The 24,479-nt window shown below is 39.4% G+C and overlaps 1 protein-coding gene across 7 annotated transcripts in view; it reads left to right on the forward strand.

The window, feature by feature from the left end:
- The window catches only part of CCSER2 (coiled-coil serine rich protein 2), a 133,870-nt gene extending 109,660 nt beyond the window's left edge, over positions 1–24,210 (forward strand). For 5 of the 7 annotated variants that reach the window (XM_083146330.1, XM_083146334.1, XM_083146332.1 and 2 more), the window contains exon 10: positions 19,907–24,210. In XM_083146330.1, the coding sequence (XP_083002456.1) occupies positions 19,907–20,926 (1,020 nt within the window). In that variant the 3' untranslated portion in view covers positions 20,927–24,210. Of the gene's footprint in view, positions 1–1,458; positions 1,541–7,998; positions 8,039–19,906 lie in introns of all 7 variants that reach the window. The other 2 variants (XM_083146335.1, XM_083146336.1) reach the window with 2 other exon arrangements.
- Positions 24,211–24,479: the final 269 nt, after the last annotated feature.

The following is a 24,479-nucleotide window of genomic DNA, read 5'->3' on the forward strand; positions in this document are numbered from 1 at the left end:
TAATCCGCTATCCAAAATTCTACTAGTCCCAAGCATTTTGGATAAGGGATACTCAACCTGTATTTTGTAGCAGAAAAACATCCCTTGTTAGCATAGCTGCCATTGAACTGCCGGATTATTCCCCCCAGGCCTCTTGCAGTGCAAGTGTAGATGACCTGGGCTTCTTAATGACCTCTTGGTGGTTTTATTTACAAAACATTTAAATTTTCCCTTGTGGAACTTCTGTTTGCTACTTTGTAATTATTTTTCTTTGGGGGCAATTTAATTAGTGGCTTGGCACATTTTAATTTCCTTTTTGTGTTATCAATCCTTTTTTGAGAATCAATATTTTCCATTCAACTAAAAATCTATGAGACTTTCACAAAATATTTAGTTAAATTTTTGCTTTTGTGTGAACTTGTACTTGATTGCTGTTTGTTTGCTTTTTATTGGTTTTGTTTTTTTAATGTGTGGATATCTAACTCTGTATTAAGTACTTTTAGATTTATGGAATGGAGATAATTTAATATATTGGTTTTCCAGGAACAGTGCTTCTCGAAACGATAGTTTACTTTGAGCTTAGAAATGAGCTGACTTTGTGCTTGCGTACTATCAGAGAGTACATATTTTTTACATCTAGGAACCAATTTAAGTTGTTATTAATTTAATAATACTCCAGCCACCTCTTGTCTTGGAAGCAAATTGCATGGTTGAATTACTTTAACTAAAATTCTGTAGGGATCTTCACGTTTTTTATTTTAAGCCATATTATTAATTTTGCAGATAATGTGTGTTTAACGTGTCAATTCACACACTAATGAGCTAACCACATTTTACTAAATACATATTAGATTTCAATGCTGCCTGCGCATAGTGATACTAAAACAATTGCATGAAAGGGCTGCTATACTTATCGTATAAGCAAATAATTACATATGCACAAACCATAATGCTGTACAGTATTTTGCATTCCAGCCTTTTCCCATGATGAACCTTAAAAGTCTAGCAATTAGGTGTGTGAATTGGTTATTGAAGATATGAAGTGTCAAAAATGATTTATCTTGTTATACGGTTCCTGCCTGTACTTTACATCCCAGGTACAAATCTTGGAAAATAGCTGAGTAACTTGATATTAGAGAATACAATGGGTTCTAATTATTTTGTACAGTAGTGCTGCTGTTTTGATGCTTAATTGGTTTCTTCCACAGCCATACTTTCCCTGTTTTATATAGCCTCTTTATTACTGATAACATGTTTATTATTCCACATAAAGTTTTATACATTTATAATTCCATTTTCATGTTCTTGTACTATGCACTGCTACAAATGATCTGTTTGAAAAACATGCTTCATTGAGTGAAATGTTTTCAGTAAAGTAATCCCTACCTGGATCTCGGTATGGTGGCTTCAGTGTCTCCTTTGTGCTCCACGTTTCCTACGTTTTATTATCCAATTTCCCCTCTCTTTTTTTCTGCACAGAGTGGGTATTCTCCCTCCTTCTCTCCCTGGCAGGGCCCATACCAGGGGGGTCCTCGGACTGGTCCACCGCACCGCAGACAGAGTGAGTCTGTGCACCTCTCACTCATCCCTCCAGACCTTTTATGTCCTTCTATATGCTGTGCATGCACTGTCCCTCCACTAGCACCCCTGCCCAAATGCTGAATGGTGTAAAAATATCCAAGCTGCTCTAACAAAGTGCTTTGTTTGCTCACTAAAGCTAAAACAATGACTTACAGCTGGTTTTATACACATTGCTTGTCCGGCCCATACAGGCCCTTTCATTCTGTGTTTCAGTTACTTTTCTACCATTCGGTCTTCCTTTTCTGTGGCCTGTAAGGATTCCTGTTTCAAATATGACAAAAATAAAGGCTGCACTGTCAGTGTTTGAGGAGATTATTCCCAACAAATGCAGCTGTTAGGGATTCTATCATTGTTACCAATGCAACTAGTTTGCTTTTGAGCCTGGAAGAGTTTTGACTGTTGATAACCCAGTCATCACAAAGAGTGAGACACCTTGCCTATATGCAGTAAATATTGAGCATCATAAGATTAGGAGGATGACCACAACACAAGCAATATTTAGTATTTATATTTCCCTTATCGAATTCCATCCAAAGCAGAACCATAAGTCTTGGGTGGAGTTAAAACTTTTTTTTATTAAGATTGTAGAAGTGTTTCAGCACCTAAATATTAATTATTTGTGCTACTGATTTTGTTAATATTTGTAAACATACAATGATTCCAAATATAACGTACGATGTGACCTTATTAGTGGCTTTTTTTATAAGCCACCTTATATGTGATAAGAGTTCTTATACCCCAAAATCAGGAGTATGGCTGTTTGCCTCCAAATAAATGTGCTGGTTTCCGAACAATATCTGTGTGAACACGGTGTTGTCAGAACTCCAGTATGTCAAGGACTCGGATTCCAAAACGACCACATTTACTCAATTTTATTTGTATTGCGTGTGTAAAACACAGTGCATATTATTTAACAATCAAGTGTATCGTAAAGTGCAGGTACCACTTTAACCAACCCCCAGTTTTAGTAGTATCCTGGCCTGAATTCAATCCAGTGCATATTGAATTCATTGCATACACAAAAACATAATTTGTTTGACTGGGTACTAATGCAATCGGTTTGTCGAACCGTTTAAGGCCACTTAAAAGAAAGATCTCCCAAATAAAACTGATGAACAGGATGAATTGTCTTTACTATTTTCCCTTGTTTGTATTTTTGGAGAGCACCGTAATATCAGGAGCATGTGTCCCCTTTTGTCTTGTGCTAACAGCCCTTGTGCGTTTTAATAGCATGCCTGCATATTGTGATCTGCATTTTGCCATATTTATCCTCCTAGCAGTGTCTGTTATAATGGAATGGTAAGTCGAATATTGTTTTGCAACTATACAAATCACTTGTGAAAGACTTGCTGAGAATAAAACAATTTGCAGCTGTAGAATTTCTTTACCCAAATCAAAATTTGTGCAGAGGGTTTCAAGTTTATTAGCTCCTGCTTAGCGCGTCCCCCGAGGACATTTGTATACCAAGGGCAAATTGAAATAAACCTATGTTATACAGAGAGATCATTAAAAGTCCCAGTCCAGGTTGAAATGTTGAAAAACAAATTAGTATTTCACCATTGGGAAATTAAATAAAAATTGGGACTTAAATGAAACGTGCATTTAAAACAAGGCCAGCAATAAAAATCCACACTTTAGCATGATAGTGAAGCCTTAAATAATACATTAATTCCAAGAACACATTTCATTTGTGTATTCAACCGTTATGAACTTTCTAGTTCATGAAATATAAACGCTAACAAACTAGAAATATTTTTTATTTGTGATGCACTCATTAATGTCTTGTAGTGAAACACAAATTTCATACTAATATCTCTAGTAGTATACATTTTTTTAGTATTCGAGTACTCTAAAATGAAGTAACAGTAAGAATTGAAGGGATACATGGTAACGAAATAAGTGTATTCTTGTAAGGTATGTGTAAAGGCTTTGATTAAGCTGTTTGTTACAACTACCTAATTTTATATGCGGTACCATTTTCTTACTGCACCACTAGGCCTCAAACTGAAGTAATTCATTTGAAATCTGTGAACATGTTTAGTGACATAATACAAAGGGAGCAGGCAAAATTCAAAACTGACCCTTCTTATACAGTATAAAATATTGAATTTCCAATACCACCTTAATGATGGAACAGAACAATATAGATCTTCCCCCATTTGTTTCTCAAACTCTATCCTAGCAACACTGAAGCTGGGTACACACTGGGCGATGTGTATCCAGTCGGTATGTTGGCAAGATGGACTGACATATTGCATCCTGGGTACAAATCAGAATGATCAATGTTCTGTACTTCATTAGTATACATGAAGTAGGTAGTGGTATTGCCTGGATGGCCACGCGGCTTTGCTAGCAAATCGAGGGGTGCGCACTAGACGTTCCAGCTGATCATTCCAGTGTCATTCCAATTCGAACTAAATAACGATTTGACATCATCCTATTGTGTATGCTACTTAACAGTGCTTGCCTTCAAGGTATGTACAGGAATTTATACCACCTGTAGATCTATTGGGGACATGTAATAGCATTCGAGATTGCTGGAGGTGTGGGATATTGGCTGATCTCTGCATTTTTTTTTTAAAGCGACAATCATTTACAAGACATTTTTCTTTTTGTAGCGCAAACATATTGCAGTGACGTACAGAGAACTGTTGAACATTTAACAATAGTCCATAATACACAGAATATGTTCATTGCAATGTTCCTATATGCTTCATTGACAATAATTATCTGCAATTTTTAGATACTCTACTGCTGGGCAGGGCAGTGTGTCAATTTTTTTCTTGCACTACACTGTATACAGACCTGTTATACCAGTTATGAAGTGTACAATGTGACTTGGTCACCATATCATGTACCGGGGGTTTTGGAAAAATTAAAATGAAACATTGTCGTTGCTCTGGGGTCTGCCGGAACATCCTTTACTATAAATGACCATGTATCCAGTTTGCTGAAACATTTCTACCCAAGACAGGATAGTTTTGTTAGTAATGCAGCTATCTGGAAATTGTTTACAGATGCTATAGAAGGCAAGCCATTCTATCTTGCACTATGACTTTGGAAATAATGATCCATGCACCTCCTGGATGGCGTACTGTGGCATACTGGCTCTCAAAATGCACTTAACGCTGGTTAACTGGGGGGGATTACGTTTATGCTAATGTATTACTAGCGCACCTAACGTGCGCTAGTGACAGCCCTCCGAGTTATGCTCGGTGGGGCTGTCCCCTGCAATCCCCCCCAGGAATTAACGGCCGAGGCGATGTATTAACAGCCTTCAAGGCTTTAATTCACCCCTGCCGCTTCGCCAGCTCAGGGCTAGCGTTGTCCTATCCCCCACTGTGGGGACAACGCTAGCCCTGCTTCTGGCTCGGGCTGCGCAGGAGATCTCGTGGTTTTTGCGAGATCTCGCGCATGCCCATTAGAGCCGGACGGGGGGGGGGGGGGGGAGCGCACTGAGCATGCGTGGGATGCCGGGGGAGCCGATAATGAGAGCCGTTAAAACTGGGCATAACGGCTCTCCTTATCGGCTTGGGGGGGTTAATACATTAGCAAATAACGGGTGCCTGCTTCTCCTCGTTATGCAGGAGAAGCGGGACCCGTTATTTGAGAAGCGCTAAGTTAGTACATCTGCCCCATTGTCTCAAAATAGCAGTGGATAATTTTCATATAGAAAACATGATATAGTGAATAACCTTTTCTTTGAGCTTGCTGGGAAGACGTGCTATCTGATAGTGGAAGGGGATGAATTCTCTTACATACATACATACATACATACATACATACATACATACATACATATATATATATATATATATATATATATATATATATATATATATATATATATATATATATATATATATATATATATATATATATATATATATATATATATATATAACTCCAAATAAGTAGCGGCACTCTGAGGCTTTTGAAAGTGATGAAACAAGTGAATATTTATTCTGTCAACATGTTTCGGGGCGGATTCCCCGTCTTCAGGAATATATATATATTATCACTGACTGTGGTTTATAATTGCTTGTTCCCACAAAATAAGTATTTTCCAGTTCCCTGCATCAGAGACCCATAATATCTGACAGAACCTACTAATCTGCATTCAATAATAAACTGCACTGTTGTTCTCTGAAGCAGGTTTTTAATTTATTCAAGCATACAGATTTTATTAAATTTTTGTATAATCAGAATAATATATTAACTTATTGCCCTTTTATACTATAATGTATTATGGGACATTTTTAAAGTTGGCGTTTTTAGTTTTACTCATTAAGGGGGGTATATATTGAAACTCAATGACAGGTTATGTGCTAGACATTCCGCTTTTGCCTTACATTGTACAAATTGTTTGAAAAATTAGTTTGGAGTTGATTTTTTTTTTGTTTGTTTTTTTCTTTAATTACAATTTAAAATGGCAATATTTGCTTACATGACCCAGACTCTGGCAGGTGTGGTATTAGCACTGAGGAATCTTATGCTGAAGCCAGTTATGGCAAAAGCACAGCTGGGGTCATCATGCTGCTTCCTTATCGGCGGAACTGATATGTTCCTGAAAGCAAAAATTAATCGGTGGATCCTGACTAACCAAACCTTTTATAGACAATGGTGTTTATTTACTAAGATGGGAGTGCTTTTGAAGATGGGATGTTACGGGCAACCAAACAGAATCTTTTTCTGTATTTAGCGCCTTCTACAAAATAATAAAATATTTTTGGTTGCCAATAGCAATATTCCATCTGCAATAGAACTCCCATCTTTATAAATACGGCCCTGTAAGTCATGCATCCTATATATTTTTAATAATGTTGCCATGTCATTTTTTTTATGTAGGTTTTATTTTTTTATTGAAATCCTCGGTACTTGTGTAGTTTCACGGCGCCATTATGGCGCCGTGCGTCTGAGTCCCCTTGCGGTGCTCGCTTCGCTCGCCCATGATGCGGGCTCGGTGGCTCGCTACGCTAGCCACGCTATTTGAAATCAACTCTATGCCAACATGGATAGTGGAGGTATGAACTATCCATGTTGGCATGGAGTTAAGTTACTTTTTTTAACATAGTTTGTGGCGAGCATAGAACCCGGAAGTAGCACGGCGCCATGCTGGCGCCGTGAAACTACACAAGTACCAAATCCTCTATCCCTTCTATACCCAAAGTCAGTCTGCAACCTTATCATGTTTCCTACATCACAAGATTGATAGTATGTGGATTATTAGACTAGTACATTCTTTTATTTGAGGGAGTATATAGGACAGGCTGCATTTATTATTTTTTAACCATTTGAGTGCCAAGTGGATTTGCCAAAATAGGTGTGAAAATTGGAAAATAAACATTTTTATTCATCATAATGACCTGTAATTTATATAACAAATGTGAGCGATACTGGAATTTTTAGCAGAGATTTTACATATCGCTCACAGAGATGTTAGCACTCAAAGGGTTAATTACTGATAATGATAACAATAATTACAATTTTAATAGGTTTAGGTATTATTTTGGCTTCTCTACAGACATCATGCAGTTAAGGCACTTCAGAATGATAAGAAGTTGGGGTAGTGCCATTTATATATCTGTCCTTTGAGTAAATACCAATTTAATTTTTATAGAATTCATATGGCTTATTAAACAGATTGAAAATTATTCCAAAATTGCAGTTCTACTGGTGATGAAAGCACATTATCTCATGTGATTCCTGACTCCTTAAGGCCTTGATGAAATATTTGTCCTTACAAGAAGAAAAAAATGAACTTACAGACAATTGAATGTCAGCAGAATCATGACCTTCAAAAGCAATTATAATCAAGTTAATTCTTGAAAATGTCTTCCATGAAATCGTAGTTTCACAAGTGGCATGTGCTGTAAAACAATTCTACTTGCATTTATCGAAGTTAGTGTTTGCTGTATTTAAGAAATTTATATAAATAAAAGCCGCCTGCATTTGTCTTCTCGCTTACTTGTTCTGAGCGTATTAGTTCAGTGCTCAGGGGCCATATATATTTTCTTGGCAGACAATACGAGCATTTGGATTTCTGTTTAATTTATGCAGTACCCAGATTTGTGCAATTGAACTTGTGCGTGCCTCATTGGGATAGCTCATAGCTTTGATTATTGCATAACCAATTAGATATTCTTTGTGACCTAGATTTCCTCTCCCTTTGCGATACAGGTGAACAGTTTATGACTTTTCTTCAAAGGATAATGCTTTAGGTCTAGTGGCACTTTTTGTTAAATGTTTTGTTTTTATAGCGTTGCTCTGCTGTGATTTCCCCTAGGAGTCTACAAAAGATACAACTGTTTGAAAAACCAATTTATTTGAATCCAGTTATTTCTGTACTGTTCCAGCCTCAAATAGTGCTGTCTGTGCTTCTCTGATACCATTTGTCCTTGTCTCCCTGTCACTGCTTTCCCATTTGCCATTGGAAAGGAGTTGAGGAGTTAGTCCATTACTTCTCTGATAAAGCGTGGTATAGTACAATTTAAGATTTCTACCCATGTACTGCTGACCCCTATATGTTAACCTTGAACCGTTGATATACAGACCTTCCTGCATGCTGCATGTACCACTGTCTAGCATGCAACAGTGAACTGTGTTCCTTTTTTTTACGTGACTTGTCCTGTGTAAGCACTATGTTCTAGTCTCTACTCAAACATAAGTTAGAATCAGAGCGTACTCGTGCACGACTTGTACAGCTAAACGGTAAAATAGCACTGTTTTGTAAATTGAATATTGCAAGTGCAGATTATAGTTCTTATTATTGGGCTCATACTGGGCCAGTTGTACGAAGCTTAAAAAGTGGTAACGCACCTGCCAATTGGCCCCTAACGGCCATGCACGGCTTAAAAATAACAGATAAAAGCTGATTGGCTGGATGTTCATTACTTTTCACTTTATCACTTTTTAAAGGATAGTACATCTCGCCCACTTTATTTTGGATATATTTCTGTGGCCATACATCATATGGATTGGGTTGTGGATTAGAATGTTTGGATGTATGTCCTATTAATTGATACTCTGTGATGAATGGTTGTGGCATTTAAAGAGGGTGGGGGGAAATGGCATAAATGCCAGGTGCAAAGTGTCCAGTGTAGTGTTAGAATCTACTTTCTGGTTAGACAGAGCACTCTCCAATCAGTCTCCTCACGCTGTCATGAAGTCCAGTTTGATGATGATGTTTTTGGTACATTGTCCTGTCCTTTGCTATGCTGGGGAGTAAGTGACGGCCTGTCACTCTCATGGTGATTGATTCAGTTGATTGCAATGCCCAGCTGCACACGTGTCTGAAATAATCGGTATTGTCAGCTCTGCAAGTTTTCCCTAAAGCTTCTATGGGGTGCAAGGGATAACCTGCAATGCCAGTGGCTGCTATTGCTTTCTGCTGAATCATGAGCCTTGCAAGATGCCACTCCAGGTTTTCACCCATACCTGTGTTTTTTTCCTTTTTGCCTAGAGTAACCCCTTGACTCCACCTCATACGGATATCTGGTCCCTGGGTCAACAATGTCTAGGTCGACAGTCCCTAGATCGACCTTGACTAGGTCAACAATGACAGAAGGGCGACATGAGTGTTTCATGTTTTTTTTTTGTTTAGACAAACTTTGTACTCACTTGGATAGTAAAGTATGAACCGAGTGAGACTATAACAGTGTGCTGAGCTCAGCAAAGCATTGTGCCCTCACTATGCCATTCAAGGCGAGGTGATACACTTATGCAGTGTCCATGTCGACATAGACATACAAAAATGTGAAAAACTTGTGTCGACCATGTCTATCTTAAACTTGACCTTCTGTCAATGTCGACCATTTTTAGGTGTCTACCTAGTCACTGTCGACCAGTAGTGGTCGACCTAGTGACTGTAAACCTAGACATTGTCGACCCCCTATACCACATGTTCTCAAAGTCAGTACTCTGGACCCCACACAGTGCATGTTTAGCAGGTATCCTCACAGAGTCAAGTGAAATAATTAGCTCCACCTGTGGATCTTTTAATGTGTGTAATTCAGTAATTAGTGCACCTGTCAGGTGACCTGGAAAATGTGAACTGTGTGGGGTCCTGAGGACCGAGTTTAAAAACCATTGCCGTATTCCATAACCCTTATACACATGTATATGTGTAGATATATATATATATATATATATATATATATATATATATATATATATATATACTTAGTTACATATATATATATATTTATTTTTTCAAAAAGTTTTTATTGACAGGAAAAAAAAACCATCAATACAGAACTGACATTGTGATTGATCATCAGAATAAATTCCATTTGTTTACAACCAGTGAAAGCAATTTACTGTACAATATAAACACAGTTAGCAGTGTAACAGAGCGTAGCATAGTTCAAGTAAAAACATACAACCTCATTTATGAATTAGAAAGGAGGGCCATTGCTTAGCGATTCTAAAAGGTACCAAGAGGTGTTTGAGAAAGAGTGCCTAGGAGGGGGGATAAGGTTGTGACGTACGGCAGCCATGTATTAAAAAAATTTCCAGTCAGCTTCTCTTTTTTGAGAGACGTATCTGCCCAGTCCATCATAAAGAAGTATGACATCCTAGGGAGAGTCTAAGATTTTTGTATTTTTATTTTAAACATCACAATTTTGTTGCATTTCTCGATAAATAAGCCTGTTGGAATACAATTTTGTGCTCAAATATGTAGATTGAAAAGACTTTTACTGTACTTATGTTTACTGGTTAAAGAACTTCATATCTCCACAGATGTTTTCAGTTTGTTTCCCTCGAGCAAGCGTTATCGGTACTTGTTTCCTAGAACGGCCACACCGATTTTGATCGGGTCGGAAAAATCGCGTCGATCAAATCGCATGCGATGCGACCGACGCGATGGACCCGATTTTTACATTGAATCAAATGTGAATAGGGTCCCTGGGACCCTATTTTACACCACCTGATGGCTCAAATGGCCCCATTGTGAACGGCACCCCACGATTGACGCCAACCCGAAGCGTGGCGAGCGTAGCGAGCCCGTAAGGGGCGGCGGTACGCGTCTTCCGACCTTTTCATACCCCTACTATCCACGTCGGCGTGGAGTTGAGAATATAAAGTGTGGCAATCGCAGCGAGCCCGAAGCGGGGCGAGCGGATGCGCATTACTTCACAGGTATACGCGTCCCCTCGTGGGGCTCGCTGCGCTCGCCACGCTTCAGGCTCGGTGGCTCGCTGCACTCGCCACACTTTTTATTCTCAACTCCACGCCGACGCGGATAGTAGGGGTATGAAAAGGCCGGAGGACGCGTAACGCCGCCCCTCGCGGGCTCGCCATGCTTCGGGTTGGCGTCAATCGTGGGGTGCCACACAATGGGGGGGGCATTAATTTATAGGCATGACGGGGGCATATACAATGAGAAATGGGCCATATTGGCCCATTTCCCATTGTTAGCTATGTTAAATGTGCTTAATCGCGTCCATCGCATCTTGTGCCATTATAATGGCACAAGACCGACGCGATGAACGCGATTACAATGTTAAAAATATTTTAACTTTGAACCCTATGGCAAAATCAGGTCCATCGCGTCAGTCGCATCGCGTACCATGTTAATGCACGCGACCGACGCGATCAACACGATTTTGCCTTTGCCGATAAAATGGACCTGATTTCAAAGGAAATCGGGTCCATCGCGTTCATCGTGTACCTTAAGTTAAGGTACATGATTACTCCCGATTGTGGCCGTTCTAGGAAACAAGTACAAAAAGGAATTAGAACTAAAACTGGCCAATAATACCTTTGTGTTCCTGATTTAGTGGTATATATCAGAGATAAAATAGCTATTGATTTTGTTAATGAGTAAGCAACCTTTTCTCAAACTCTATACAATTGCATTTAATTGCTCCAAGCAATGTTCATGAACGTATCTTATGAACAGCTTGACAATCTGACTGCTTTTATGCCCGTAATTCTTACTTCTTTTTCCCCTTATAGAGAACATCTACTCTTTAATTTCCCCCTTTTCTTCCCATCCATTTCCTCTATCTCCCCCTATTCCCTCCAGGGGCGGGCTGGGCCGGGGGGCAGAGTGCCATATGCCCCCCGGGCCGCTTACCCACCCACTGGCTGCGGGCCGTGCTGCGGCTGGATCAGCTTCTCCAGCCCTCCTGCACTGGCCGCGGCTTACAGAACACGGCCGCGGCTACAGGAAAATGGCCGCCGGCCCCCTGCACTGAGGACATGTTCTCAGTGCAGGAGGCCGGCGGCCATTTTCCTGTAGCCGCGGCCGTGTTCTGGAAGCCGCGGCCAGCGCAGGAGGGCTGGAGAAGCTGATCCAGCCGCAGCACGGCCCGCAGCTAGCGAGTGGGTAAGCGCTCCCCCCCCCCCCTCCCTCACCCCAGCATATGTGTTTCTGTCACTGTGGGGGCATATCTGGCACTGTGTGGGGGCATATCTGGCACTGTGTGGGGGCATATCTGTCACTGTGTGGGGGCATATCTGGCACTGTGTGGGGGCATATGTGTATCTGGCACTGTGGGGGGCATATCTGGCACTGTGGGGGCATATATGTATTTGGCACTGTGGGGGCATATGTGTATCTGGCACAGTGGGGCATATGTGTATTTGGCACTGTGGGGGCATATGTGTATCTGGCACTGTGGGGGCATATGTGTATTTGGCACTGTGGGGGCATATGTGTATCTGGCACTGTGGGGCATATGTGTATCTGGCACTGTGGGGACATATGTGTATCTGGCACTGTGGGGGCATATGTGTCTGGCACTGTGGGGGCATATGTGTATTTGGCACTGTGGGGGCATATGTGTCTCTGGCACTGTGGGGGCATATGTGTCTCTGGCACTGTGGGGGCATATCTGGCACTGTGGGGGCATATGTGTATTTGGCACTGTGGGGGAATATGTGTCTCTGGCACTGAGGGGGCATATGTGTCTCTGGCACTGTGGGGGCATATGTGTCTCTGGCACTGTGGGGGCATATCTGGCACTGTGGAGGAATATGCGTATTTGGCACTGTGGCAGAATATCTGGCACTGTGGCGGCATTTGTGTCTGGCACTGTGGGGGCATATGTGTATTTGGCACTGTGGGGGCATATGTGTCTTTGGCACTGTGGGGGAATATGTGTCTCTGGCACTGTGGGGGCATATGTGTCTCTGGCACTGTGGGGGCATATGTGTCTCTGGCACTCTGGGGGCATATCTGGCACTGTGGAGGAATATGCGTATTTGGCACTGTGGCAGAATATCTGGCACTGTGGCGGCATTTGTGTCTGGCACTGTGGGGGCATATGTGTATTTGGTACTGTGGCGGAATATCTTGCACTGTGGCGGCATATCTGGCACTGTGGACATCACATTGTGCGGTGTAATGGGCATCATGGTATGGGGCGTAATGGACATTACGGTGTGGGGAGCATTGGGTAATTGCCATCACAGTATGGGGTGTAATGGGCATCAAGGTGTGCAGCATAATGTGTAATTAGCATCACAGTGTGCGGTGTATTGAGTAATTAGCATCGCAGTGTTGGGCGTAATGTGTAACTGGCATCATGGTGTTCAGCATAATGTGTAATTGGCATTACGGCATGTGGCTTTATGTGTAATGGGTATTACAAGGTTCGCTAAAATGTGCAATCTGCAGGTACACAATACAATCATGGTACAGGCAACGCCCCTTATGATAGGCCACGCCCCTAATTTTTCGGCGCGCCTGCGGCGCGCAAAAGCATTCCTTCCAACCGTGACTTGGCTGATTATGGGCCAGTGCTCTGGACTTGCCCCCTAGGCTAAAAGTTGCCAGCCAGCCCCTGATTCCCTCAATGTAACTCCCATCTTCCTTCATATTCTCGTTCTCCTCTGTTTGTCCCTAAAAGCTCTCTCTCTTCTCCCATTCTCTAACTTTCTCCGTTGTCTTTTGCTTTATTCTTTCTTCCTCAGGCAATTATATATTCTGCACTATGTATGTTAGTCTAGCAGCCACAAAGAGCTCTGAAAGTTCCGCTGCTAGAATAGCATTTAGTTCTATATTTGTGCTCCTTTTCTCAATTTAATGGCCTATTGGCCCAAATTTTTTTTTTTATTATATTTTTTTTAACAGTTATTTTATATGACTGCATTAATTTATATTCTGTTCCTTAAACACTGGTCTTCTGCATTGATATGGCTCACTTGACACCTCCTGCACAGTGATGTTAGCTATTGCAGTACATTTGAGATTTGCAACATTTGTTATCTTAAATCTTAAATTACTTATTGCTACAGTATGTCACAGATTGGTGTATATTTCTCTAAGTGCACTTTTAATTTATTACAAAGATTAAGGGGTATATTCAATTGATGTCTGGTCCATTCCGAAATTATTTTTACGGAATGAATCCGGCATGGTTTATTCAATGCAACAGGCATATCCGGATGTTGGATTTGGCCATTGAACAAAGCTCAACCTGCCAGCGCAGGGAGCCAGGATGGGGTTGGGTGAGCTGCTCTCACCCGGCCCAGCGTGGTACAGGTGAGCGTGGCTGGATGGTGCAGAATGTAGTGTACAGGAGGACGTCGCCTTGTAAGCTGCTGCTGCTCACAATGTGCCCTCATCCCTGCCTCAGTCCGACATCTTTTCATGTTGGATTGAGATTGCTGGAACCGTGGCCAAAACCTTTCGGCTTTGGCTGTGTTTCCATCAAAAGCAGATGGAGTTGCGGCTATTCCACCAATCCACCTGGTTTCCGGCAGATCAAAACAATCCGACCTATTGAAAAAAACACCAGCTTGCATTGAAATAGGTCAGAACCCCTTCCAAACCCATTCTAGTTGAAAACTGCTGTCTTTTCGGCAAGACGCCAGTTTAGCCATCATTTAAATATATGCACTACAGCGCACTGTATGTAGACTTTTCCACAAACAATCCTATACAGTGAAATGTTTGCAAATAACCACTATTAAATTGTGCCTCTTGTATGATTTAAGAGGAGGATTGACCTTATTTTTAATGAAATCTGTCAAATGATCATGTTGCATACCCTCCAACTGTACCGATTTTGCCGGTACAGTACCGTTTTTTTAACGGTCTGTACCGGCAAAAATCAAAGTGTACCGATGTACCGATTTTTCAGGACTTCAAGACTTCCTTCTTCTTCTGGTCGGCGATCAGCCGCTCCCAGTGGTCTATTGCGGCCAGCGTGCATCACTTGTGACCAGCGTGTGGCGTGCTGACGTCAGGCAGCTCCGGCAGGGACCCGTCCACCCTCCTCCTGATTATCAGCAGCAACTGGGTATCTGCCTCTTTAATTTAGCCCCGCCCAGTAGTGACGTCAGGTGACCCGATGCATTGCCGGGAAGGGACCATGTTGTGTGCAGTGTATCTGTGTTCACATTGGAAGAGTCTCATCCCGGATCCATCACAGTGAGTCTGGCGGGGATGTCTCTGTGTACACTGACTTTCTCTGCATTTTTGTCCTCTTAGGGGGTTAGAACGAGCAACAGATGATGTATATGACTGTGCTGCGTGTCAGCTCTCTGTGTAACCTCAGATTACATGTATCCTTTTGCAGCATTACACAGACACATGAGCTTTCTGCCTTGCAGAATATTATTCTCTGTGCATTGCTTTAGTATACAGTACCTAAATACTGTAGAACAGAGGGATTACAGTGTGTTAACTTAACGTTATGCGATAAAAAATGCCCAGTACAAATGCGAAAAGGGGATGGCCACGCCCCCTTTACCTGTGACCACACCCACTTTACCCAAGGCCACGCCCCTTTCTGGATGTGTACCGAATTCTGCCCTTCAGATGTTGGAGGGTATGATGTTGAGACCAGTAAGCTGCATAATAAAGAGATGTGTTGAAATCTAATTCTGTAGCTCACTTTGAGCTTGGAAATTGCTTGCTCTGAGTGGCAATTGAGTTATCATGGCTTGTCAGCAATCCTAACTTAATAGCCTAGTAGAGAATTAAAAAAAAATATATAAAATATATTTCAATCTAGTTCCTGCAAACAAATACAATATTACTGTAAAATGAAACTGAACATTATGACATATTTGTTAACTTGTTGCATTAATAATTGAATAGCGCTAAACATGACAACATTATGCTTTCCACATGCCATTTTATCAGTCAGTTTTGAAAATAAAATAGACGGCTATTGAAAACAAAAGGCTGAATTTAGTCTTTTCGCACCCGCCCAGCTGCCAAGGCTTATCATTTATGTATATTTAATTTTTTTTGTTCTTTACCTGCTGTTCATAACTTTTTAATATAGACATACATATTGTGCAATATCAAGCTACAGTGTATCTGGAAAGTATTCACAGCACTTCACTTTGTCATGTTACAGCATTATTCCAAAATGGAATAAATTTATGTTTTTCCCTCAAAATTCTACACACATAATGACTACTTGAAAACAAAACGTTTTTGGGAGATTTTTGCAAATTTATTAAAAATATATATAAAAAAAAAAAGAAATTGTATGATATAGGTATTCACAGCCTTTGCTCAATACTTTGTTGATTCATCTTTGGCAGCAATTACAGCTTCAAGTCTTTTTGTATAAAATGCCACAAGCTTGGCACACCTTTCTTTGGGCGGTTTCGCCCATTCCTCTTTGCAGCACTTCTCAAACTTCTGCATAAGTTCATTATTTTTCTTATTCTGATTTAGGCTATCTAGGGAAAACTATGGCCGATATCTACTTACCCACCTTCAGTGATCGTGAGCAAATTGGTGGAGGGGGGGGGGGGGGGGGTTGTAAAGCCAGCTCTCACTCCAACTCCAGTTTATTAGGGATTTTGTTTTACCTGAACACACACAGGTTTCACAGAAGTTGTATGTATTCAGAAGAACATGTGCTTTTATTGAGGGAACCTAATTGTATAGCCCTGGGGTAGCCAACTCCAGTCCTCGAGAGCTACCAACAGTTAATGTTTTCCATGTCTCCTCACAGAATCACAAGTGAAGTAATTAGCTCCACCTGTGAATCTTTTAAAATGTGCTAGTGAGTAGTGATTGCACCTGTGCAGCAGCTAGTTTGCCTGGAAAATGTGAACTGTTAGTAGCTCTCGAGGACTGGAGTTGGCTATCACTGGTATAGCACAATAATAATAAAAAGGGGGGATGTTTTATCGGCAGTTAATTAAATATCACTTGTCATCCTATATTTTAGGTTGTATAGGAAATAATGTGTCCCCATGTGGCGAGCGCAGGCGGACAGGGGCTACACTGAACTGGGACGCGCGTGCGTCTCACACGCATGTGCGTCCCAGTCTCTCGGCTGGGACACTGCGTGTCCTTGCCCGTCTCCGCTTCAGGGAGACGGGCAGGGTTAGGGAGACGCTCGGAGCGGCAAGGGGTACCTGCGGGGGAGACGGCAGGGAACGGAGGCAGGCTCCATTGCCAGGGCGGCATGCGATCATCTCGTGCGTGCGTGCCCCCTGTCGGGATGGCGGGGGCTCCATTGCCAGGGCGGCATGCGAGCATCTCGTGCGTGCGTGCCCCCTGTCGGGATGGCGGGGGCTGGCGTTAGAAACCCCAGCCCCTGCAAAGATGTGATGAGCTCCATCTGTATATCGGGTGATTTATTGGAAATCGGCCAATCGGCAAAAAAATCATTCAAGTGTGTTGGTACCTTAAGGAACAGTCCTTTGTCACTCCTTGGACTCATTTATACCAATTTGTATTATATACCACAACCTACACAGCTTCTGTTGCTGACCATGTGAATCACTTCATGGCCACTAGGTAGTAATCTAATATAATAAAAGAGTGGTACTCAGGCGCTTATTATAAAATCAATAAATAAGGATAATCTAAATAAAAAAAAAACATATAAAATGAATTCAGCTGCGGACTTCTGATGTTGAAAAGATGGAAGTGCCGTACTATTTTAAAAAAACTAAATGGCACATGGATGAACATACACGTACCAACAAAGATATACCAATTTTTATTTTTATTAATAATAAGTAAATAAAAGTTTTATAAGAAAGATAATACTGGGTGGCCAACAGTTAATTCAACAACAATAATTTATGTATATTACTTAAAATAGTACAATGTATTTATCAGACAAATATATATTATAAAAACATCTAATACTTTGAAACAATTAGATACTTTATATTTGTATAATTTTTGTGCAATAAATGGTAAGTTTCTCTCCGAATTTATTTAAATGAGTGTTACTTGCCCGTTTGAAATGAATAGAATGAGCTACTGGTTTCGGCTGTGGTGCCGGGATTCGACACTCACAGCGGGGGTCCATATAATAAAAATTGTTATATCTTTCTTGGTACGTGTATGTTCATCCAGGGTGCCATTTAGTTTTCTAAAATAGGGTGGCACTTCCATCTGTTCTTTAGTAATATTCTAATGGATGTTTCCAGCAGGTAAACACACATTGTCATAAAGTCACATCAAGCTAGTACTTTGAAATTGGCAAATTCACCAGTTCTCAATTCAATAGAGGATTTTTTGGCATATTAATGGAATTGGAGTTTCTAGTTATGAATGTGTGGCTGATCTGCACCAACTGTGTGATGATATCATTTAAGCATGGTGTTTAATCTATTACATGTATTTCCAGTACTTTGTTGAATCCATGCCTCCTTACTGACTGCCTTCATTTTTGCATATTTGTTACACTAGAGGTATTCAGATTTAGAAAGATAACATTTTTTGCCTAGAAACACCTGAATGGTCAACAAAGCTTTGTTCTATGGACAGATGAGCTAACAGTAGAACATTTTGACAACAAAGATTCAATTATATATAACGTAAAGACAGAATTGCACAATAGAAATTAGGGCCTGTGTAAGCTTTTTGTTATAGATATTGCAGCACAAATGTGGTAGAACTAGTAAATTAATGGTCACACAACTTAAAGTTGACATTATGTCATTGTTAGTATTCTGCGACTTTAACCATAAAAGTTTTAATTTTTTTAATATAGTATTTGTACAAAATATGAGAAAAACCAGAAAGGAACTTACCATACACTTTGCTTAAGTGGTGATGTTGTAGAATTTGTTCATATTCAAGCAAAAAAGACATGATCTGGGACTGTGAAGGGTGGTTTGATGTGAAGGTGGCATTAGTGTATGAGGACACATCTGGATCAATAAAGTTTTAGCTTTTGCTACTGCTCCTAATAGTAACAGCTGATTTTATTCCACAATTTCAAAATTAGACCACAATTAGTTTTACCAATTTCAGATCAATTAACATCGATTTTGGGTTTCCAGGGCTAAAGCACACATTTACTGACATGATCTTTTTGTATTTATTTTTAAATGTTAGTAAATTTATTCGATCTCTAGAAGCCAAAAATCAACCTTTAGTAAATACTGTATACCCCTAGTTGTGGCAATGTCCACTTGTCCACTATGTCCTACTTTTATAGCTTTGAAAGTATTGCTAAACTAGTTATATTGTGGTTGTGCACTTGTTTTTTGTGAGGTTTGACAAGCATTTAGCATTGTATCTTCAACATGAAATGTAATAGTCTTTAAATGTGTTGCATAGTAGAACAAATGTATAAGAAAGTATAACATAATTGTATAAACTGAAGGAATGATGCAACAAAATTTGAAACCCTATTTTTAATTATTTATTTTATTTATTTATTAACAGTTTCTTATATAGCGCATACATATTCCGCAGCGCTTTACAGAGAATAGTTGAACATTCACATCAGTTCCTGCCCCAGTGGAGCTTACAATCTATATTCCCTACCACACATATACATGCACACAGACATTCTAGGGTTAATTTTGTTGGAAGCCAATTAACCTACCTGTATATTTTTGGATTGTGGGAGGAAACCGGAGTGCCCGGAGGAAACCCACGCAAGCACGGGGAGAATATACAAACTCCGCACAGTAAATGCCATGGTGGGAGTTGAACTCATGACCTCCGCTCTGTGAGGCAGTAATGCTAACCATTACACCGTCCGTGCTGCCTATGATTTTGCTCTTTTTTATTTGTGCTTTTTATGTGTGTGAATTAAAGCATGTTTTGTTGCTGAATTTGAATCTGCTAATCAAATCTGTAAATTTAAGAATTCCTTGTTTATATTCATTTGTCACCATTTTTACTCCAGATTAAGCTAGTGTAAAACCTGGATCTGCACATTTAGCATGTATTTTTCATCTAAACGACACTGGCTCATTTATCGGCAATACTAGATACAAACATGATTTTAATATTGCATATGCATTTAAGAATGAATGCTTTTTTACATGTATTTTGTCAGAAATGTTTACACAGTTTTGTGACTCTTCTGATGCTTTGCTGTGAAATATTGGTGATACATTGACATACCATGATAAATAATTATTATTTTTGAATATCTCTTTTGTGCAGCCTCAAGTACTACAATGTTCCATCAACACCCCCAGTTCCACAGACCACACCTCGGGAAAATTAGCAGCACCTCAACTTACAGAGGTCCAAAGTAAATCTGAAGAGCAATTCCAACGTCTTTGCAGTTACAAGGGAGGTCCTATAGTTCTCTCCAAAGTCCCTGAAAATGAACTCAGCGATCTGTTGAGCACACGACTGAAGATAGATGATGCAAATGACCACCTTAAAAAAGAAGTGAACAATAAAAATTATGGGCCATTTGATGATAACAAAAATGTAACACCGCAAGAAAATACTGTTCTACCACATTTTCAAGTTGATACAAAAAAAGATGTAAAATCTAAAATGTCAAACTCCTCTACGGCATCTTTGCCTGTACAAATTCCCAGGCCCAAAACTTTACAGTTCCCAAAGTCAAAGATACAGAATACTGCAGCACATAAAGGAAATACCAAATCTATTATCTCCTTAAACAGTTCTTATTCTAAAGAGCCTGAGATGTTGACAGCAAGTACAAATACATTGGTGCAGTCACCATTAGAGAATTATCATTCCTCAATTACACCATCAAAACAAGTTCATTCTGATTCTATCTCTGGCAGTGTAGATATTTTGTGTTCTAGTAGTCATATTCAATCAGCTATAACATTGGCAGGTTCAAAGCAATTACTCCACAATGACTCACCATCTGCTGGTAACAAATTGCTATCTAAAGGCTCTTTACAAACCCAAGTACACAGCCTAACAATTGAACCCTCAAAACCAGTTAGCAGATTAATTCCCAAGGGTTCCATGCTCAAAGCACCAAGTAATCTTACTTCTAAACTTAAGAAACCAAATAGTACCACAGCTATTGTACCATCGCCTAATGCATCAAGTGAAACTCAACGGTCTCCAGTTAAAGCTTCATCTTCGGTGATTCCCAGGCCACATACTTATAAAAAAGATATTCTGCAAGAAACTGTTGAAAGCTCAGTCCCAAAGAGGCAATCACGTCTCCCACAACCAAAGACGCACTAACAAAGAAGAATCAATAACACGCATGATATGCATTAAATGGTTGGTTGGTTTGTTTTGAGTGGGGGGACAAGAATTAATGTTTGTTAATACTTTAATGCATACCAATTAGTGTTAAGAAAAGGAGAACATTTTACAGTTTCTTCCCCCCCCCCTATATTTAAACCTAACCTTGGTTTCAATCCTGCCTGGGTTTTGGGGAATTCAGTTGCCTCCCGTTAAAGAACTTTTTACCAAGTTGGTGGCCCTTCTATATTCCTCATAACATAGATCCATATAAGTCTGTATTTGTTAACGGTTCCATTTCTGTAATTCAGTTCTTTTATTCTAAAATATTTACAGCTTTTTTAGTCATTATTTCTAATTATTGAACAAGTAAAACCTTGCATACAAATTTCAGCAGCCATTACATTAGAATTGTATTAGAGATTAAAAATGGCAACACTCAGCCAATATTATTCCATATTGCACATGTATCTCATATATTTATACATAATTTATAGTTTACTGACCATTGTACATTGTTCTTTTCCTTTTGAAAGTGCTATGCAAGTATATAATTTATTTGATTATTTGATAGTACTGTATATAGTGTATTTATTACATTAAGACTATTATTTTGCACCTTGCCAATCATATACATGTTTTTTCCCTTGAATAACAAAATGTATCCAATCTTAGATAAACATATACTGTATAAACCAAAAACCTCTTTAAAAAAATTATATAATTAAGTGGATTACTTTTTGTCCAACAACTGGGAAATAAATAAGATAACACTTATATGATAAATATGGTAAAGTTAGGTAATCTGTGCCATTTTTTTTTTTTTTTTTTTTTTAAATACTGCCTATTGGCCAAAACATGGCAGCGCTATTGAAAGAACATTTGTTAAGGTAACTTTTAAATTATTTTAAATTGCAAATAGCACAAATAGTAATTAAACATTTATGCAATGCATTAGTAATATTATTTAAACCATGCATCTCTATAATGCAGTCGCTATCAATAATTGTTAAAATCTGTATTGGTAGACTTGTTGGGAAAACATGCACACAGAATTTAAAAAGTAATTTGAATAGCCAGAAATATAGATATATTTATTTCAAATACATAGAAATTATTTATTTCTTGATGGTATTACAAACTATATGTTTAGTGGAAAGGTACCTGTAGCACAAGCAAGTGACGATACTACATTGCAGAAGTGACAGATTTTATTCACATAGGGTGTTCAATAACAAACTTGCCTATTGCACCTGAAATGAGTATGATGTGCTGAAGTGACAGCAAAACCGGATTTTAGTACTTGAATTGCACAGGTGTTTCATCGTTAATAATGTGTAAAATTTCTCGCCTTACTTGATTATAGATGTACTAACGGTTGTTAATTTTGCAATTGATCAAAGGGGGGCACTTTGAATCAGTACTTAATCGCTACCTCCATACCACTTGGGAGCAGCATCCCAAGCTTTTTAGACTTCAGAGTGTTAGCATTTGGGTGTAACATTAGAGACCATTGCCAGACCACTATTATAACACTGACGTGGATAAGTAGCTACCAGCAGTTGCACTTGTAAGCAGCTTCTGGCTTCTTCTCTTTCAAGTGGTGCTCATTGTAGGAAAACTGTGCTTGCTTCAAATGTACTCTGAGTAACGTTATGTCACTTACTGATTTAGTAGCGTAGACAACTGCTGAGTTTAGGCTAATTATTGCACCGGCCTTATTATAAAGCGTGCCGGACGTCTCACCGACAGTGGGATTCCGACAGTCATTACTCCAACGTCGGAATCCCGACTGCTCCCTCATGGGGGTCCACGACCCCCATAGAGGGAGAATAAAATAGGTGGCGAGTGCAGCGTGGTAAACGCAGCGAGCCCGCAAGGGGCTTCATTGCGCTCCCCCCGCTGTGCAGTCGGGATTCCGTCGTCACGCTAATGACTGTCGGTATCCCGACTGTCGGTGTGTTATACCACACCCATTAGAAAGTGAAGGAGATTCCTCTTTGCTTTGGTTATGTGCATTACCAGTAAGGAGCTGTAGAGTGTGAATACAAACTACAGGTCATATGACCAACTGGTAATATTTATTGTGATGTCACTTTGCTTTAAATACTTTTAAAGCCTGCACTTATAACCAAATGTGAGTCAATGATTAAAATACATTAACTTAAAGACAATTATTTTATTATTACACAGGGCAGGGTTTATTTATATTATAGATTTGGTTTTATAGGGTAGCACAAGAGCCATAATACTGATGCTGTAATTGCATTTTCTACAATGCGATTCTTATACTGTACTGATCCTTATGACTTCTTCCTTAAAACAGTGCATGACTTGCCTGTCTGCTTTCTATAGGTTTTACATCAGTTGCAATGTTGCTACAGAATTTGGCTCAACTACACTTTTTTACACTTTTTTTAACTGCTAAATGATCACTATAAATTGGGGCACATGATGTAGTAAGTATTGTGTTTCGTAATGTAGGTTTCAATTGGCAAATGTTTCCTTATTTCCCATCCAATAATTAAATCCTAAAATGCGTGCTTAGCCAATACAAATAACAACACTCTTGATTATAGATCTGTGCTCAGTTTACAAACTTTTTCATACTTTATTGAAAATTTTTTGATGTTAAATATTTAAATTAAAATCAATGTTTAACATTTACACTATAATGGAAGAGTAGTTTGCAACAGCAGTACTGTCATTACTATTTCTGCTTGACTTTATAAGAAAATATGGACTTGAATGGTAGATACTTGCTGATACATTTTCACTAATGACCGCATTCATCCTCTGGGGGTCATTTGTTTTTCTCCATGTATGTGGCAGAACAATAGAGGAGCAGTTTTACATTAGCCTGGTCATAAACGGTCTGCAAAAATCTTTGGCACTATTCCCTGATCCGATTTTGTTCAGCTATATAACAGTAATATGTCTAAAAGGTTTCAAGAGGGTTTCTTTTTGGCAGATAAATGCTGTATAACTATTAATGCCTCACCCAGCACAACTTCTGCCTTGTCAGTTTACCATCTTTTGCACCACTGCTTATGTTCTCATACAGAATACACATGCGTTGGTTAGTTTTGTCTACAGACACTTTTCCATAATTGTGTCCTTTGAGTTCTTTTTTGTTTCAGTTGTACATAGCTTGGCTTAATACTGTACTTTATTTTCGTCAAGTGTCTTGCTTAAGGCCAATACAGTTTTAGAGGATGGAACCAAACTTTATATTTGGAGTATGCTTTGTCTGTGACAAATTTAAACAAATCATTATATATATATATATATATATATATATATATATATATATATATATATATATATATATATATATTTTATATATATTTTATATATATATATATATATATATTTTATATTTATATATATATATATATATATATATATATACTCTCGATCTCCCGGCACTCTGTTGCCCCTTAATAGGGGTGTCTTGCCCTGGTGCCTTCCGTAGTGGGTGCTCCACTCCTATATCCTCCTTGTCGGCGGCGGCACTCAGGGACTCAAAACGCAATCTTTAGTGAAACAT

Source organism: Crinia signifera, chromosome 6 (assembly GCF_055691185.1).
Source record: "Crinia signifera chromosome 6, ASM5569118v1, whole genome shotgun sequence".
Classification (NCBI taxonomy): domain Eukaryota; kingdom Metazoa; phylum Chordata; class Amphibia; order Anura; family Myobatrachidae; genus Crinia; species Crinia signifera.